Below are 18,578 nucleotides of genomic sequence, written 5' to 3' on the forward strand. Positions count from 1 at the left end.
TGTATTTTGCTGTAAAATTATGCATTTTTTGGAGTCATTTTGTCTGTTTTAACATTTTGCGTGTTTTAGTCACTTTTTGTTTTTGTGTTTTCTTGTTAATTTATTGTATTTTTGTTGACATTTTGTGTTTTTTTGTTATACAATCATTTTGTCTAGTACAGTACTGTAGGTTTCATTTTATATTTAAATTTCTGTTTTTCTCATGTGAAATCACCTTCGGGATTTACAATTCTAGGGGACATTTTTGGGAGCCACATGAAGTTAGATCAAGAGCCATGTGTGGCCCGTGTGTGCCCAGTTACCCGTGTCTGGACTAACATCCCCAGTCAGAATCTCTGGAGTAATTTATCAGTTAAATCCCACTGTGGTGAGTGACCCTGCATCTGGTTTACACGTTTAATTCCATTGGACAACTTTTGATAAATACCATCCACTGATGTAAACTATACACACACCTCTGGCTGACACTCTCTGTCTGAGCCCATGATGGGTTATTATAAGTGACACACTTAACACACACTGCATGAACTAACCACAGTCTGGGTGGAGTCAGCAGCAGCTCAACAACTGAAACACCATCATTTGGCAACAGTTTAAATTTAATTATCCACAACGAAACCAGCTAGAACACCCGCAGAGGAACTGTGTTGACTAATTGTGCATTGTGCTCTGTTTACTTGTGTGTGTGTGTGTGTGTGTGTGTGTGTGTGTGTGGGAGGATGAGGAAGCAGCTCTTAAACCATCCGGCTGCTGTTTGCTTCGACCACTGATGGCTTCAGTGTGAGGAGGTCCACCTGTAGATTTTAACACACACACATTCACTTGGCCTGGACTGTGTGTACCTGAGGAGGACAGAGACCTCCAGGAGCAATGGTATGGTACTTTCATTTACACTTATTTTACACACACACAAATGTTTTATTTCTACATACAAACTGCTTCACAGTGAATTTCCTCTTTTTCTGCTAAAGGTTTTTCACTTGAAATGGTCTTCAAGCAGCTATATAAAGTCATTGTATTGGTACACAGCTAATCTGTAGTCATATTTCTACAGGAAATGCCCTTACAAGGTTTGAACTGGTGTTAAAACATGGACAGAAGCGTTGTTAAATCAGGAAATCAAAGTGTGTATTTGGAGCTTGTTGTATTGACTGTGACAAGCTTGACTGCAGTAAGAGAAGTTGAGGAACGTACAAAGTTTCACAAGAAGCAGTGATGAGCTGTTAGCGGAGGAAATGGATGCAGTGAGGCCAGGGGCTTCTGTCACAACACTTCCTTCTCTCTAACAGAGTTCTCAACAATCCAACATTCACGTTCTGTACAGACATCAAATCATTTCACATGTTTAGAGTATGGGATGACTAACTGAGACATAGCAGCACCAATATGTTAGACTAGATTAGTATTTACTGTATAAAAACCCTATAGTCAGTGGATAACATAATAGCAGTTTAATGTTTGCAGATATTTCAGAAAACTTAGATTTTCATCTCCAGAAACACAAACTTTTCAATTGGGAGAATATGTTAAAACATGCAAATCTGTGTCTTTTTTTATCTTCCAAAACCACCAATGTTCACCCACCCTGTCCTCTCCCACACTTAATCAATTTGTAAATATTAGAAATGTCACTCAGTGTAACACAAGTTGTGTAGTTAAGAGACAACAGAATCCCAATGACCGTGGGCGACCGTGGCTCAGGTGGTTGAGAGGTTGGGGGTTCGATCGCAGTACCTGACTATGTGTCGAAGTGTCCTTGGGCAAGACACTGAACCCTAAGTTGCTCCCAGTGGTCGACTAGCGCCTTGCATGACAGTCCTGTCCCACTGGTGTGTGAATGTGAGAGTGATTGGGTGAATGAGCTGATATGTAAAGCGCTTTGAGACTGCTTCAGTGTGGTGATAAAGCGCCATATAAAATCAAGTCCATTTACCAATGAGAGAGTGTATTTGGCCAGTCATTCTTTGCATTTCAAGCTGCTGGATGTATTACCTGTAAATATTAGGGACACTCCCACATATCTTTCAGTTAAAACCCAGCTAAGAAAATTGCTTTTGAGTAATCAGAACTGTAAGAATCAGCCCTGATAGTTATGAGTTCTCTATATTTGAAATATGTATTGAACAATGTAATTTCATGAAACTGACACTTAGGTTAATTATGAAGTTTCATGAATGCTTTTTTTTGTACTAATGTCGATAGATTTTGTTTTAAGGGGGACTTTTATCAGCTGTCCAGGGACAGCAGATGAAAAATAGTCATTAAGGCTAACTCTGGTACATTTACTGTAATGTTGATGAATGTACATTGTCCCAGCCAAATAAACAAAATAATAATGTCGTGATATGGACAAGATGACTTTCAAAGTGAGCATCTAAACAAGGGAAAAAGTTGGTTCATTTTCTCTGAATTTGACTTGGTTTTTGTTGATCTTGAACACACTCAAAGACTAACAGAAAGTAACCATTGAGCAGCAGTTCCCTGATCATAAACGTCAAATAAGGTTAAAGCAGAAGGAAAGACGTGTTAATGAGATGCAGCAAAAATAACCTCAACCAAAAAAAACAAACATTTAGGACAACAAAAACAACACGGCATGGGCAGAACTCATCTCACGTCACAACCACATACATATACACAATTTTGCATGTTCAACCTATGTGGAGAAAGTTAAAATATATATATATAATAGCAATTTAAAGGATTTAAAATATGGGCTAATAACCTATGTTTTTACGCACCAATTTTTGATCAGGTCTGAAACTATACTTTTAAGGATTAGAAATGTTATATAAAGTCAGGTCTGAAAGTTGACACGTGGATAAGCCATCTTGATCAACTCTCCTCAAATATATCAAATTGATTTTTTAGTTTAAATGTGATTTTTTTCCATTGTGTATGTATTGTAGACCAAATCAATCCACTCATTTATGGTTGGTGCATCTTTCTTAAGCCATTTTCTAGTCAAGGTCTTCTTACATGCCACTAACAACACCCTAACAGGTATTTATCACTCTTGGCACAGTTGATATGTTCTTAATCACAGAGGTACATTATTTTAAATGCCTCCAGAACCCTGTGAACACTACCAAAATAAAGCCAGCTCCAGAAAATATGAAAGTGTTTTGCCACAGTCTCTCCATACAATCTCCAGCAGACAATCTGATTGGAATATTTAATTGTCTGTGCTGGAGTGCGAAAAAAAAAAACGAGTCACATTCTTCCAACTAAATTCTCTGCAGGTGGCAAAAGTCGTCATTGACCTTTGCTGTCTACAGATTCTGTCTCATTCTTCTAGTGTTATTGTGATACTGCCCTCTGCTTCCCATGTGTTTTAATGTTCAGAGTATGATGTTTTTCAATTTTGAATAGCCAAATATAATTTTAGATATTACTGATAGTCTGTCTTTATAGGTTTTTAAGAATATCTCTAAGATTTCTATTCCTGTTAAGTTATTGTCTTTTAGTAATTTCTTGTAAATAAAATCTCGAATTTGTAGATATCTAAAATGATCTTGTTGATGTAAATTAAAATTGTCCTTAAGGTCCTGGAAGCTCAAGACTGTACCTTGATCTTGGAGTGTACAATACGCAGCAAGACCATAATTAGACCAATTTCTAAACCTTATGTCAAATTTACTGGGCAAACAGCCTCCTTTTATAAATGGTTTGTAAACTTTCTTTGAATTTTATTTATGATTTCATTTTATTACACTTTACTAGTTAAACCGACTATTGTCATCAAAACATCTGAAGTTGAACCATTCAAGCCAAGTGGCCTTAATGAAGACAAACAATTACAGGCAAAAATGGTGCTGCTGACCGATTATGGGTGATCACACCTTTTAATCAAACTTCCTGTTTGATGCAGCACAGACGAGGTTTCAGATCTCAGCTGCAGAACCACATAACGTGTCAACTGACTAACAAGAGTTAAAAAAAAAAAGTTTCTGCATCTCATATACACAGAGTAGCTGTTTTAAAAAAAATTAACTGGAACTCTTTTCCAATAAACAAATAAAAAAATGTGACCACAGATTCAACTCTGTCCCCCTAAAATTCTTGTGATTAAATCAAGGCTGGATTGGGTTCCTTACCTAGCCATCTGTGAGCAGCTTGGATGTTCTCCCTAATGATGCATTGATTTATAGTTTTCTTTTCTGTGGGTATCCCAGTTTCCCTCATGTGTTCCTGCCTAAATGGACAGCACAGTAAATGTGTGTATTAACTTAGCTTCCTTTCTGATTTAGACTATTAAAAGATAGAGGAATAAATATAACCAAATATTTAAGATGTCATCAGAAATCGAAAACACTATAAATCATCCTGTGAATGTGAAAATACTTTTACATGTTTGAGATTTTTGGTTAATTTCTGACTGCTTTAAGGTGCACATGGCGGTGGGAAAGAGAATTGGTGAAATGTGTAGTTTTCATCAGTTTCAGTTATAAACATATCGCAAAAGATTCCTATCGTTTTTTTCTTTCTAATGCGTTGAGTTGTCCAAGATATATTAAATAGTGATGAAATAATGAAACGTTTTTATTTTCCAACTAAAGCTGTCAGTGTTCAATGATGCATTTCTTTGATCAAACCACCTTTTGGGGCATTGGGAATAATTGTGCATGAATTTCTTTCTCTTGTCTGCACAATTCATTCCACCATCATTAGGTTAAGGTACTTATGATAAATGTCCCCTACCAGGACTGTCATTTAACCAAGGTCTTACTGTAAAGTCATCCTGGAAGAGAAATTGTCTTTGTAGGAAAATATTTTCACTGATCATATATCTGCCACATTCCGTGTGCAGTCCAACACATACCTCTGCTTCACTTAAACATATGACTTAGAAAATAAGCTTACCTCATCTGTAACCCGTTGCCAGGCAACCAGTTGGCAACTTCCTTTTTATGTGACCATGAAGGGTATTAACTAACTTCTGTGAAAGTGCCTATAGTGGTACCAACCTTATCAAGATCCTTAATGAAAGAGGTAATTTTTCTATACTAAGGTTTACTTGATGTTTCAATCACAGGACATTTTATGATCCTTGAGCAATCGTGTCTCAATTAAAAGGACATTTGCACATGGACTCATATTTGTTGCATTTAATATGTTTGAACATGTTTTTGAAATAATTTAGGAACTTAACAAAATCAGAATCTGTTGTAGAAGCAAATGTTTAACTTTTTTTAAAGAATGTAATTTGACAGCTCGATAAACATACCACGTTTTTGATATTGGTACTTGAATTATAGTTAGTTAACAAACGTTTTGCAAGTTTAAAAAAAAAGATTTAAATTATATTTTATACGATTTTGTACATGTCAATGTGAAATTTGTAATTATTGATATTGCAATATATCACGATGTACATTGTATTGTTTAGTATCTTAATTTATCGTATTGATATGCAAATCGTGAATTGTATCGTATTGTCAGATTCATGGCAATACACACCTTAAGTCTTAAACATTATTTTTTGAACATTTAAGTCACAAGTGGTTCATACTCCTGGAGGGCTGCAGTCCTGCATGTTTCAGATGCCTAGCTTCACCAGCACACGTGATCATTAGGAGAGGCTCAATGTTATGCATAGGTGTTTATGGTTGCATAAGGGTTATAAAAACTGATTTATCACACACCTACAAATCTTTACAACTTCCTTCTTTAAAAAAAAACTAAAAAAAACAATGTACGGTAATTTTTCTTTTCACACCTACAAGGAATTGAATCCAGAACCTTCTTACTGTGAGGCAAATGTGCTAACTACCCACTACAAATAAAGTGCATTTTAAAGATTGGACGTCAATTTATTTAATCAAAACATGTCTGATTTTATTTGCCCTGGTTTTCCCTGTTACCCAGGCGAAGTATCACTGGCAGAGCCAAAATGTGAAGCAGAGTGGCGTGGACGACATGGTCCTTCTGTCCAAGATCACAGAAGACGCTATTGTGGAAAACCTAAAGAAGAGATACATGGACGACTACATCTTTGTATCCTTCATGTGAATTTGTTCTGGTGCAGACATTTCACACACACACACACCTTTGTGCAACTGAGGGAGCTCCACATTAACATACATTGGAAGAAGTCATATTATCAGGAGATCCATATGAGCTTGAGAACATGCAAACTCCACATGGAAAGATTCCAGGTTTCCACCCGAGAATCTAAACCAGCACCCAAGAACAGAGTTAAGATCAATTACATTTTTCCGACTATAATTACATCTTTAATTGTCCATATTCAATTTCAACTCAATTACTGGCATTTTTTTCCAAATTACAATTACTAGTACAGTGCTTGTCGGAGGTATGTATTCATGTACAGGGAGCTTAAGTAGAGTTGTCAATTATGGTCAAATAAGTATGTGTTTGAATGTTGGATGTACAAAGAAGTGTACATACTCTGTACTATGTAGTGTTATTAGGAGGTTTTATTTGCGGATGCGTTTTCTCTGGTTTCTATGTGACATGCGCATGATGAATTGATAAAGGTTGCACCAATGTTTGCTGAACTTAAGCAAATGGATAATAAATGTACCGGATCATCCCGTCTTTAGACCCTCCTTCGGTAAGGAAAAACACAAAACCAGTGGGAAAATTAATTACACACAAACATGTCATGTACATCCAGCATAGGGAAGAGACACAGAAAACTGGTGGGTTTTACACTAAAGGTGCCCCTCTCCATTTATCCAGGCTTGGGACTGGCACACAGGAACACACGGAGTGAGTCCTTTTGTGGCTGGATTCCCACCACCACACCATGTTAGAGGTTAGTTTGTTAGTAGTAGTAATAGTATGTAGTATCAGTGTGCGTGTCACTCAGATGCTCCCCCTCATGTCCCATTCTGTCTTAACTTGTGTTGATTTCAAATCAAACTAAACAATTTGAAACGTAATTACTAAAAGTAAAAAATAATGGATGCACATCCTCAGATTCTGTGTAGTGAGGGTTAAGAGAACTGTTAGTTGGGTCAGAAGTGGGAGCCTGTTCACTAGGGATGCACTCAACTCCCGATACGATTCTCACATTTTATTTTACAAAATGGGACTGTAGACAAATGAAAAATATTTTTTTGGGGGGAAAAAAAAACAAAAAAAAAAAAACTACAAAATACTGTACCATTTTCCTTTTATTTTTCATTGTCAAAAGAATCCCTTGATAAATTATTTAAAACAATGCAATTTAACTAAAAATAAATCTTGAATGAAATAAATAAAAAAATAATACAAATGAAGAAGCCTATCAATTTAAATTCTGGTTCTATAGTAAACAATGCAAAACTGCATAGTTATTTTTCTTTTTAAAAAAAGCAACTGAAAATGTATTTGGTGCCTTAACAATTGGACTTTAAAAAATAAATGAGTCATTGAATTGTATTTACATCACATTTGTTTGGACCAGCAGAGGGCACTGGTAACCCAGTGGTTTACTGTGTCAGTACTTCAGTATAAACAACATTGCTTAGAAAGTGTCGCTTTTTCTTGGTTTCTTCGTCTAGAACAAGTATGCGAAGTCTGTTTGATCTTCCAACTCTGCTGGCGGCAACATAGAATTGTCCATGGCTAAAAAAATCTCTTGTGCTGAAAACACCAACACGCTGCAAAGATTGACCCTGTGACTTTTTCACAGTCATGGCAAAGCAGGGTCTCACTGGAAATTGTTTGCGTCTTAAGGTGAATGGGAAGATGTTGTCAGATGGGATGAGTGTGATTCTTGGAATTAAGAGAGTGCGTCCAGCATTGACACCGATTAGAGATTTTGTAACTAAGAGGTGCGGCAGGATTTCTTCGATGATGTATCTTGAGCCATTACAATGTCCATTTTGTTGGTCAAAGTTTTGCAGTAGCATGATCACCATTCCAACTTTTAAAGAAATGCAATGAGGAGGCATTCCAGAAGGGCAGAGTGTATTTAAAAACTCAGTTGGGTACATATGATGACCCTCAGAATCTGCTGTGTCAATGCTGTAGCAAACGTGCTCTTCTCCTGGAAAGATCTCGGTCATGTACTCATTAACTGTGTCAACTTCAGAGTTAGTTGGGCACAATATGACACGTTCACATAGCCAAGTTGGACAGGAAATGTTGGCCTGCATGTCTTCATACACCCAATTTACAATGTCTTTTAGATTGTCACCAGGAATTGTCAGTGTGTCATTGAGTTTAATTGCAAATTCACCTTCCTCTGGAACTATTGGAATTTTTGCCTCGCCAAGGTCTAAGAGAAATTTGGCAAAGTCTTCTTGAGCTTGTTGATGTTCTGTAGCTTGAGAGATCCTCATGTTTATTGTTAGACTGAGAGTTTCGACATTTTTCCATAGGTATGAGCTCTTGCAACATCGTCCTATTATCTCGGTTCGGCTACCTTGTGGCACAACGGTCAGGAATTGCCTCCAGTCGACACCAAAGACCATTGTGATGCCACCAAATGGTTTGTCTGATCTACGAAGCCATTGAAATGTACGATCTGCTGCTTCTAATGCACGGCGATCCAACATTGCCACTTCATCCACAACCATGAGGTGTGCCATCCTAATGAGTGTGGCTGTGCTGTCATGTTCACTGATAGCGCAAGTGGATTCATCAGTGAGAATGAGAGGACATTTTGTTTTACTGTGAAAGGTGGTACCTTTTGGCAGTAGGGTTGCTGCGATGCAACTCGCAGCTGTTGCAAGAGCCACTTTGCCTTCTGCGCGGACTTTGTTCAGGATGTGGCACAACACAAAGGTTTTTCCTGTCCCACTACTTGCATTAAGAGCGATCATCTTTCCAAGTCCGTGTTCCACGCTCTCCATCACAGTTTTGACAACAGTTTTCTGCTCGTGATTAAGTGTGTTTTCTGTTTGAGTAATTTGAGCTTGAAGTTCCTCCATGTTGTGCTCTGTCTCGTGCTGGATGATGCGGGGAGTCTGATTATGATCATGAAGGATAGGCTCAGGGAGTCCAAAGTTTCCACTTAGTGTGAAGCCGTGTCTTTCAATGCAGTCCTTGAGGTCGAGTAGCACTTGATTCAGAATGTACTCATTTGGCTCATTCATTGCAGCCCTGTGCATGAAGTCTTCACTAAGAACACGTTTGTGCCTTTCCCAAAACTGCAAGTGCTCTCCTCTAAGCACAAACATGAGCATGGTGGCAAATACTTCACGTAGTGCTGGGCCAAAGGTCACACTTGCTGCTTCCTCCATAACAGAATCCACTTCCTGGTCATTGTCAACGATGCCATGTGCAATGCAGGCAGCAAGATAGGTGTCCATGACCACATCTCCAACTTTACGGAGGTCTCTAAAGGAAGTAGGTCCTGGGACATGGTATAAAAGGATGCGGAGATAGAACAGTTCAGCAGTGTGTGCGTTGAAGGCAATCATTGGAATACGTCCAACGGTGTCAGCCTTGCGGTGATTGTGGGAACTTAGTCTTTTGTTTTGCAATTTAAATGTTTTACCATTGTATGTAAAGTGTTGAAATACATCTGGATACACAATGTGTCGCATGTGTGGATGTAGAGACATTGCTTTAAAAAAGGCAGTCAGTGTAGTTGCAGGTGTTCCTGCGTCCATTAAGTTGTGGGCAGCGCCTTCATCATTGAACGTGATGACCTGTTCATCCTCTAGGTGAATTGCCAGCATTTTTACTGATGGTGTTTTTTGTTGGACGGGGAATTCATAGATTTGCCAGTAGGCCTCAGATGCAGTGACGTAACGTCCTAACTCATAGCGCGTCACCTCATCGTGTCGCAGTTGCTCTCGGGCAGCAACATCTTCAGCAACATTCAACCTCACCAGACATTGATCTGGACCCTTCTCCAAGTATTTGCACAAATACTTGACACTGGAGACCGTAGAGACAATTTCAAGGTTAATGTGTGCATTGTATCGGAGCAGGAGGAATGGATTGTATGGCACAACCCACTCATTATTGACAGGCACATTTATGCCCCCTCTGATTGTCTTTAAGTTGGGAGAACCAGGTGCATCTTGAGCTCGTCTTCTGTACAGTGGGTAAGAGTTGTCTGAGAAACTTGTGTTATGTCTCAACTGTTTAGGGTAGTCTTTGGAACACTTTCTGTCAACCATGCATGGACTGTTACGATTCCATTGTCCACATGGGCCATGAATCATATGTGATGTGACAATGTGATGTAGTTGTGGATTAGTGTCCTTGTTTGGAATCTCTGCAGATATGACACAATCAATATCAGTGGAGGTCTTGGGTTTGTCATGTTGCACCATGGTGATGAGCATACGTATATAAGGAAGATGTCTTTTTTGAGTTTCTTTCACCATCACAAATGCATCCACATGTCCCAGTATGTCATGCTTCAGGAGGTCTGTGAGTAGAGCTTCCACCTTCATGTGGAATACCCTGGCAATGATGTCTGGTCTTTGATGGGGCCGCTGACCTTCAAAAAGCGATCTTTTAATCTCAGCCCAGTTGGGGTTGCAAGTGAAGGTGAGGAAGAAGTCCGGTTTGCCTTTGACTCTCACCAAGGCCATGGCGTCTTGAAATTCTTTGGCGTACCATCTTGGTGATCCAGAAATTGTGGGGGGCAGTATGGTTTGGCGTCCCGGGACGATCTCAGTGTCACTACTCAGGGCATCAACAATGACGTATTTTCCTGCCTTGATGGATTTCTGGTTTTGGCGAATCCAGTTGAGACGGTGTGATTCAATTTTGGCCATCATGTCGCATACATACTGTTGTGTGAGTTTTCCACCACGATGCAGCAAATTAAAGTGACGGTCAGTGTTGCGCACTTGAAGGTGGAACTGGTAAAAGTTTGTTGGGGTGACACCTATCAGTTCAGTGTGGTATCCTTGAGAGCCCTGTGGCAGAAGAAGCACATATGATAGCGGGTCATATGCTGGATGAATGGCATCAATTTTATGAAGGTGCCCTCCTCTGAGGTTAAGATTGACAGCCAGCTTTCCAAATTGCTCAGTAGGAGTTGTTCCTGGAGCAATGACTGCAACATCGCTGTCCAGTGACGGATGATTCACAGGGCCATGATGAAGGTGACGACGGCGAGAGTGAGCTGTTAGGACAATTCTCAGATCATCAGCTGTGTCATTTTGGTTCATGTACTCAATTGCTGACTTGAACTGTTGCACATATGGGTTGTACTTGCGAATGGCCTTTAGTGCTTTAAACAAGAATTCTTTATTCAGACCATTGTTTGAGGCATGAGTACGGCGTAATTTCATTTCACGGGAAGGTTCATGGTAGTAGAGCTGAAGAAAATTGGGCCATTGACCCTGTTCAGGAAGGGGGCAGACAATGAAATGATGAACTTTTCCTTGTATTCGTACACCTGGGTTAAAACCAGGCATAGCAATCTCTTTTATGCCAATGCTTGCCATTGCCAATGCATTGTTGTATTGTTTAGCTTGTTTAACAAAGTCTTGATTCATGAAAAGGTTCTTGATGGCAATTGGAGGCTGTGGTGGGATTGAGCCAGGTTTGAGATTAGTGGAATTGTATGTGAGGTCTATTTTTCCAGACATGCAACAGAATCCTTTCCTCTCCTCTTTCCATACATAGGCACTGCAGTGTACGCATGTAGGACACTCAAACAGTGAGGTGATACTCAGTGTGTGTGTGAAATCACCATAAAGCTCCTCTTTGAAAAAGTCTGTGTCATCACACCAAGCAAGGCGATAACGCTGTTCTTCAACCATTTGAGTAGCACGACGTCTTGCCCTGCACGCAGCGTTGCTGGCCAGGCGATTACTCCGTTCTTCATCCGTTTCAGCTAAACGGCGTCTTGCCGACCGTGCAGCATTCCTGGCCAAGCGGGCATTTCGGACTTCAGGTGACTCAGCATCACGTGCCTGGCGCATTGCCTCACGTTTCCGCTCTGTCTCTGCACGTCGATTTTTTGGCATGATACAACCAAAAATGAATCCAGCTTCTGAGAGTGAATGTTTAGTGAATAAAGCTCACCATTGTTCCTGACGCAGGATTTCCCAGTGTTAAATCTTGGTTTCACTCCTCGCTTTCTGCTTAAAATTCTGTTAAAAAGTAAAAAAGAATAAGTACAAAATTATCCACATGAGTCTATAAGTTCAAAAGTATTTAATCTTGGAACGGTGCTGGGATGTGTAAGGGATAATATATTATTAGCAAGTTGCTGACAGGACGAACAGAACCATCAATGTTATGACACTTACTGTAGTAACTGATTGGTTAGAATACAGTATCTATTTGAGCTAATATTAGTTATTATTAATTGTTATGCTTTGCTGTTAATTAAAACATTTGTTAAAATAATAAAGAATATTTCAAGAATAGCAATAACAATAATGCAGTAGTACAATTACAATAATTGTGAAATGCAATGTATGGTCTCAAGCCATGTTGTCAATAAAACCTGAGCACATCCGAACGTTTTCTGACGTTTGTAACAAACAAACACCGTGAAAACTGCTTGAGAATTGAGAGATTTATGACAACTTTAATTGTGTAAGCACATCATTCCTCTTTCGCTCTAGTGGGCTGCAGCAGTCGATGCGGTGTCTACGTATATAATGTCTATGACCTTTCTTAACTGCCGGTAGAATACATGGATATTATATACATAGACGCCGCATCGACAATGGAGGGACACGTCAACACAGTCGTCATCTTGGACGAGTGGTGGTGGAGGTGGAGGCAGCGATACATGGACTTTACGACAGAAATAGGTATTTCTCAATCTCTAAGTATAATTATTTGTTGAATTTTGAACCGATTTCCAAACTGTTGAATTTTTTAAAAACTGTAGCTATGATACAAGGTGCTTGGATATTTAAAATACTGGTTTTACCACTCAACACTTAATCTCCACGCCCACATCCTTGAATATTTCAGTTCTTTGGCTACAATAAATAATGACGATGACATAGTCATCAATAGTGAAAGTAATAATAGTAATGGTTAAATCAATAAAATACAAGAATCCAGTAACAATAATCAAATGCAATGTATAGCAATATATTTATTTATCATGTCAAACAAACCCTGTGAAAATTGCTTGAGAATTGAATGATTTATGACAACTTACATTGTGTAAGCACACCATTCTTCAATAAATGTAACCATGTATCATATTCTCATATTATTGTTTGATTATTTGTTATTAATATTTTATATTATAGTTACTGGTATTACCATTGTATTATTGTGATTATTTTTTATTGCTAAATTAGTATTATATTCTAATATTATCTTATTATTAATACATGTTTATTATTAATATTATTGTTGACGTTTTAAAGAAACTAAAAAGTTTGGAAATCGGTTCAAAATTTAACGACTAATTCATTGCTGCCTCCACCACCACCGATCCAAGATGGCGGCGCTGTTGACGTGTCACTCCAGTCGATGCGACGTCTATGTATTATAATGTCTATGGTAAAATAACCCAACCATGAAAGTTTCCAACGATAGACAATGGGCATGCGCAGTTCGCCAGGTTGAAGAAAGGTAAGAATCTTTTCTTCCATTTTTATGGTAAGAATTAGGGTTTAACTTAGTATAAAAATGTATGGTAACAAAATGGTGTACGTATACTTGTAAATATTTACTGCGCTATTAGTGCGCATGAGCCTGAAGGAGGCTTTCACATGTAGAAAAAAGGAGCAAGACTACACAAAGAAAATGTCCAAAGTGCACTTCCTTCAAATTTGTAAAGTAAAATAATATAATTGCTTAATAAAAAATAATCATATGGTCCTGGGTAATGAATGGTATACCTCATAAATGTACTTTTTGAAAGTGAGAACTCAAACTGTAATACCTGCCTGGTCCACATCCCTGGTGTCATAAAATGGGTAGTTTATATACATGTACAGTACATGTCTGTGATATGGAATTGTTAATCATGAACATTAAGATTAAACCAAGTAACTTTCCTTGTATTTTTTTAAACTCTACTTGGCAGTAAAACTATTCTGATTCTGATGTGGGAAACAAACAATGTTTCATTGTTACAACAGAGCAAGGCAAAAGATTATGCTGCCCTTTATTGCGACTCCTCGTTTATTAAAAGCACAAATACTCATTGAAACTTGTTCGTTAAAAGCCAGTTAAAGTGAGAGACTGCAGTCTGAGTGTTGCACTTGCAATACATTGAGTATCAGGCAGATTAGGCCTACCTTTTTTGTACAAACAGCGCCGTGTTTACATTTATACTCCCGCTGGTCGCGCATGCACCGCCATTAAAAGAGAACAACACAAACTATGTTCATGTTTACACGAACTTTGCAGGCATTTCCGGAGATTCTCCCTGTGGCTACAAAGCGCTTGACTGATCCTGCGTGTGGTGCTCCGCTGGCGGACAGCGGAGCAAAACCGGATCGGAGCCGCACCACGTGTTTTATTTGTTTGTTGAACTATGTAAGGGTTAAAATCTCAGTAAGGAGGGTAAACTCAGACCGTGACACCGAGTAAGAGCCTCACGCGCTTTTGTTTTCCTTACGTGGTGAAAATATTAACGTTTATGATACTGTGTTCGCGGATAAACATGCATGTTTACACGGAACGGTTTCAGCTTTAGAAAACTGTAACACACAATACAATGGCTGGTTACATGGAGCTGGTTCATCTTCAACAAACAACACTGATATGTTATCATATACAGATATGAAGTGACAATAACAAACTTACCACATTCCCTGCTGCTTGATTCAAGTCGATTCCAACAGATGAGCTGCAGTTAATGTCGAAACAGCTGGGCTACTTCTTATTATGTAGTCTTGTATTACGTCATCACGCTCGGCCCAAGTCCCCGGATGAGAACTTGCTCCGCCTTTTTTTTTTTTTTTTCCTTTTACCGAGCATGCGTTAGAGGAGACTCCGCCTGCTATATTTCCCAGCATGCACTTCGAACATAAACGCATGATTTCTTTATTATTATTACCATTTTGTAAATTAGTTTTTTTTCCCTTTTCTCCTTCACTTATTATTATTATTTTAAAATGATTATCATTAATCATTAAATTAATAAATGTATCGATCTACTTCATCCCTTTACTAATAATAGCCAACTATTATTATATTTCTTTTTTATTATTTTGTTATTACTACTATTTCGTAAATACGTTTTTCCTTTTCCCTTTATTTATTATCATTATCTATGTGGCAAAGGGTAGCCACAACAGCCATACCTGTCCGATCCATTGTAAATGATCCTTTATATTTGTTTAGATAAATTGTCTGTATTACCTATTGCCTGGTTGCTTCTTAGGATTTTTGTCATAGGTGTTTTTGGCCATCCAATTACTCATGACCAGATTACCTATTTATAGGGACTGTCAATATATTAAACCAGAACTACCGCGATCAAAAACCAACAGCCGTAATATTTCAAACAATAATTTTAAATTCAAAAAATAATTTTAAATATCCATGAAATATATTATCTTAAATAACTTTTAGCAGTACAAAAACGTTCCCCAATTTACGCCTATCTAAAATTCTAAATTACAGTTTTTATAGAATCTCAAATTCAAATAACATTACAACAGCAGAGTCACAATTGTAATTAATTATCAACTCTGCCCAGGAGCTTCTAGCTGTGGGCAGATGTGCTAACTACAACACTGTGCTTACCGTAAAGACACTTAAAAAAAAAAAATGCTTCCTCTTCTGACTTCACATTATGATGCAATCGCTCATCACTTCCTATTTCAGGCTGCCAAAAATATCCCAAAACATTCATGTCAAATATTCATCAAACAAGAGTAAAGCTTCTCTCTGCCACCCAAACAATTAAGAATACAAAGACATTATTATGAACAACTATTTAGTATGACTGTAAAAGAGGAAGAACATTTGGCAACCCACTGTATGTTTCTGTGTAAAGCCTAATTATATTAATAATTGTACATTTTCCTGAACCTGTGGCTCAGAGCTACATTGGCCCTGTGCTGATCTCTGTTAACCCTTTCAAACAGATGCCCTACTTCACTGACAGGGAGATCGAGCTCTACCAAGGAGCTGTGAGCGTATTCTTCTTCGCACACACATACTACTCTGTGTTTGTGCTCGCTCATCTCAAGTTGACTTTTGGGTCCTTTCTACAGGCTCAGTATGAGAACCCTCCGCACATCTACGCCCTGACAGATAACATGTACAGAAACATGATGATCGATTTGGAGAACCAGTGTGTCATTATCAGGTATTCACAACCACTGACTTTCAACAGAAATACACTGAATGTGTTATTACCGTACATTAAATATGACTGAAAGTACATTTGACTGTGTGTTTAACAGTGTTTCACTGTGTTGTGCTCTAGTGGCGAGAGTGGTGCAGGAAAAACTGTAGCAGCTAAATACATCATGGGTTACATCTCTAAAGTATCTGGAGGAGGACCCAAAGTGCAGGTAGGCACAAACACTAAAATCCTCTCAGATTGTAGAGTTAGTGTGTACCTGGAACTGGGCAATATATCAAGATATATCGAGTTTTCTCTTTTGGGGATATAAAAAATTACAATATCAATATATGTATTATAGCTTATTTTGTTTTAAAATACTTGTTTTAGGAGTCGCTGCTTTCACTACTGCTCAGAACAACATAAAAAAGCACAGTTTGATGGATTGCTGAGTGCATCCTAACTCAAACCTTCTCCTAAACAAGCCACACTACAGAATTCACTCACACATGCTGTCCCTTATAAAAGAAAAAGACTGAAGTGGAACAATTTGTGCAGCTGTTAGTTAGTAAATGACCCTGTGTGGCATTTAGATCATCAAATTTACCCCAGAATTGTTGTTCTGGTAAGATATATTGAGATTTATTTTGAGAAAAAATATTGAGTTATGAGTTTTGGTCCATATCGCCCAACCCTATATGTACCACTGTTAAAGTGTGTATGTGTGTGTGTACAGTGTAAGTCCCACATTGCATCTGCTGTGTGTTTTGTAGCATGTTAAAGACATCATTCTGCAGTCCAATCCTCTGCTGGAAGCCTTTGGAAACGCCAAGACCGTCCGCAACAACAACTCCAGTCGCTTTGTGAGTGAATGGTTGAGCTGCAGATGGAGATCCATTACCACAGATTTATTTAGGTCACCAACCTAAATTTAAGATAGCAAAGTGAAACAATAGACCAGAGATTGTTCAGCTGTGACACCTGATACAATTCTAGGCTTAGATTTCGTAAAGTTTGCGTTTCCACATTATCAATATAACAAATGGATTTTGTATTTTTACCACATTTTAGCATAGAGAGGGTTAAGTCTCAATTTAAATCCATGCTAGGGTCCTTTGGTGAAGACTTTATTTCATTTTCAGTTTTAACTTTCTCAGTTCAGAGACATGTTTTGACATTGTTCAACGCTGTATATAGCAGTAGTACTACTGTGTTTTTCACAGCAGATCTTCAGTCGTCTGTGAAGTCTTTTGTCCACGTATGAATAGTTGTGGTTTTGATTGAGCTACACTATAAAGGCTGCTTTTATGCTTTAATTTATGCTGCTTATACCTCTCGTGCAGTGTGGATTTGATTTCTAACATTAAAAAGCAGAAAGAAGAATGTGGTATAAGGTAAAGCACGTCAGTGACCGCATCACTCGCTTCTCCTCAGCACGTCACTGTTTGTTGTGCCTGCAGGCAGCTCTCAGCGAAAACTTAGCTTGTACTTTCTGCTCTTAACAACATGCTAAAACCAGATTTTTCCACAATTTGCCATGAATGCCAAAATTATGGTAGCACATTAGGGCCAGTTTTGATGGAGAAAATCATTTTGGGCAAATTGAGAATAAAGTCGAAATGTTGAGATTAAAGTTGAAATAAAATGTTGACATTAAAGTCAAAATTTTGAAATATTAACTAAAAATACAATATTGTGATGAAACTCGAAGGTTTGCTCATAAAATTATCAGGATGGCATTGCTTAAAACTGTTTACAAAATTTGTTAAGCTTTGTATGAAAACTAATGTGTGAAAAATTAGATGAGTTAAAGTCATTTAATCTTAATTTTGTACCTATAAAAATACAAGCACAATGCACAATGCCATGTTTATTGAAGTGTACGCCGTCATAACCATGATGGGGATGTTTTTCAAGGTTGACTAAAATGTTTCGTCAGAGTATGCAATTGGTGCATGTGACCCAGATGGGCAAGGATTGTTGACATTTAGGATTTGCTGAATCAAGGATTTTTTTTTACTTTTGAGGACAAGATAGCTGACTCTGAGGATCGTCTGTCGAAAAAAGATCGAAAAAAGCAACATTGATAGTAAAGCTAGATTTTCGAGTGTGAAAAGCACAGTATGAGTTCTCACAGGTCCATGATTATTTTTATTAAGATATTATTTTACAAATTTGAAGGAAGTGCACAAGATGGACAGGCCAATAAGTGAAACAGCACTGTTTAGCTGATTGATTTTTTAGCTTGTGTGCAGCATTAGCTTTAGCAACTAACTCATCATTTCTACTTTAGAGGCCAAATGCGGAAGTACTGAACCAGAGCGAGAATGTGAAAAGGCTTGTAAAAATTCCTCTCCCCCTCCCCTGCTGAGTCCTCCAGCAATGGTCACATTTCTTCATTTACAAATGAAAGGATGCTGATTGTTGGTGT

General features: G+C 38.2%; 2 protein-coding genes across 2 annotated transcripts in view; one reads left to right on the top strand and one right to left on the bottom strand.

The window, feature by feature from the left end:
* The first annotated feature begins 620 nt into the window (after window positions 1-620).
* The window catches only part of myo1f (myosin IF), a 28,674-nt gene continuing 10,716 nt past the window's right edge, over window positions 621-18,578 (top strand). The window contains exons 1-6 of the mRNA XM_028445580.1: window positions 621-873; window positions 5,869-5,997; window positions 15,900-15,989; window positions 16,074-16,168; window positions 16,289-16,376; window positions 16,921-17,010. Coding sequence (XP_028301381.1) covers window positions 871-873; window positions 5,869-5,997; window positions 15,900-15,989; window positions 16,074-16,168; window positions 16,289-16,376; window positions 16,921-17,010 — 495 coding nt within the window. The 5' untranslated portion in view covers window positions 621-870. The remainder of the gene's footprint in view (window positions 874-5,868; window positions 5,998-15,899; window positions 15,990-16,073; window positions 16,169-16,288; window positions 16,377-16,920; window positions 17,011-18,578) is intronic.
* Window positions 7,261-14,771, bottom strand: LOC114462606 (uncharacterized). Its single transcript, XM_028445568.1, has 2 exons — window positions 14,656-14,771; window positions 7,261-12,020 (listed from the first exon to the last, which is right to left on the bottom strand). Exon 2 carries the CDS (start codon window positions 11,892-11,894, stop codon window positions 7,440-7,442), a length of 4,455 nt encoding a protein of 1,484 aa, XP_028301369.1. The 5' UTR covers window positions 11,895-12,020; window positions 14,656-14,771; the 3' UTR covers window positions 7,261-7,439.

The sequence above is a fragment of the Gouania willdenowi genome, chromosome 4, assembly GCF_900634775.1.
Source record: "Gouania willdenowi chromosome 4, fGouWil2.1, whole genome shotgun sequence".
NCBI lineage: Eukaryota > Metazoa > Chordata > Actinopteri > Blenniiformes > Gobiesocidae > Gouania > Gouania willdenowi.

What these genes read in the sequence shown, in the direction of transcription:
- LOC114462606 (XM_028445568.1), bottom strand. Translation starts at nt 11,894, where the DNA reads ATGCCAAAAAATCGACGTGCAGAGACAGAGCGGAAACGTGAGGCAATG.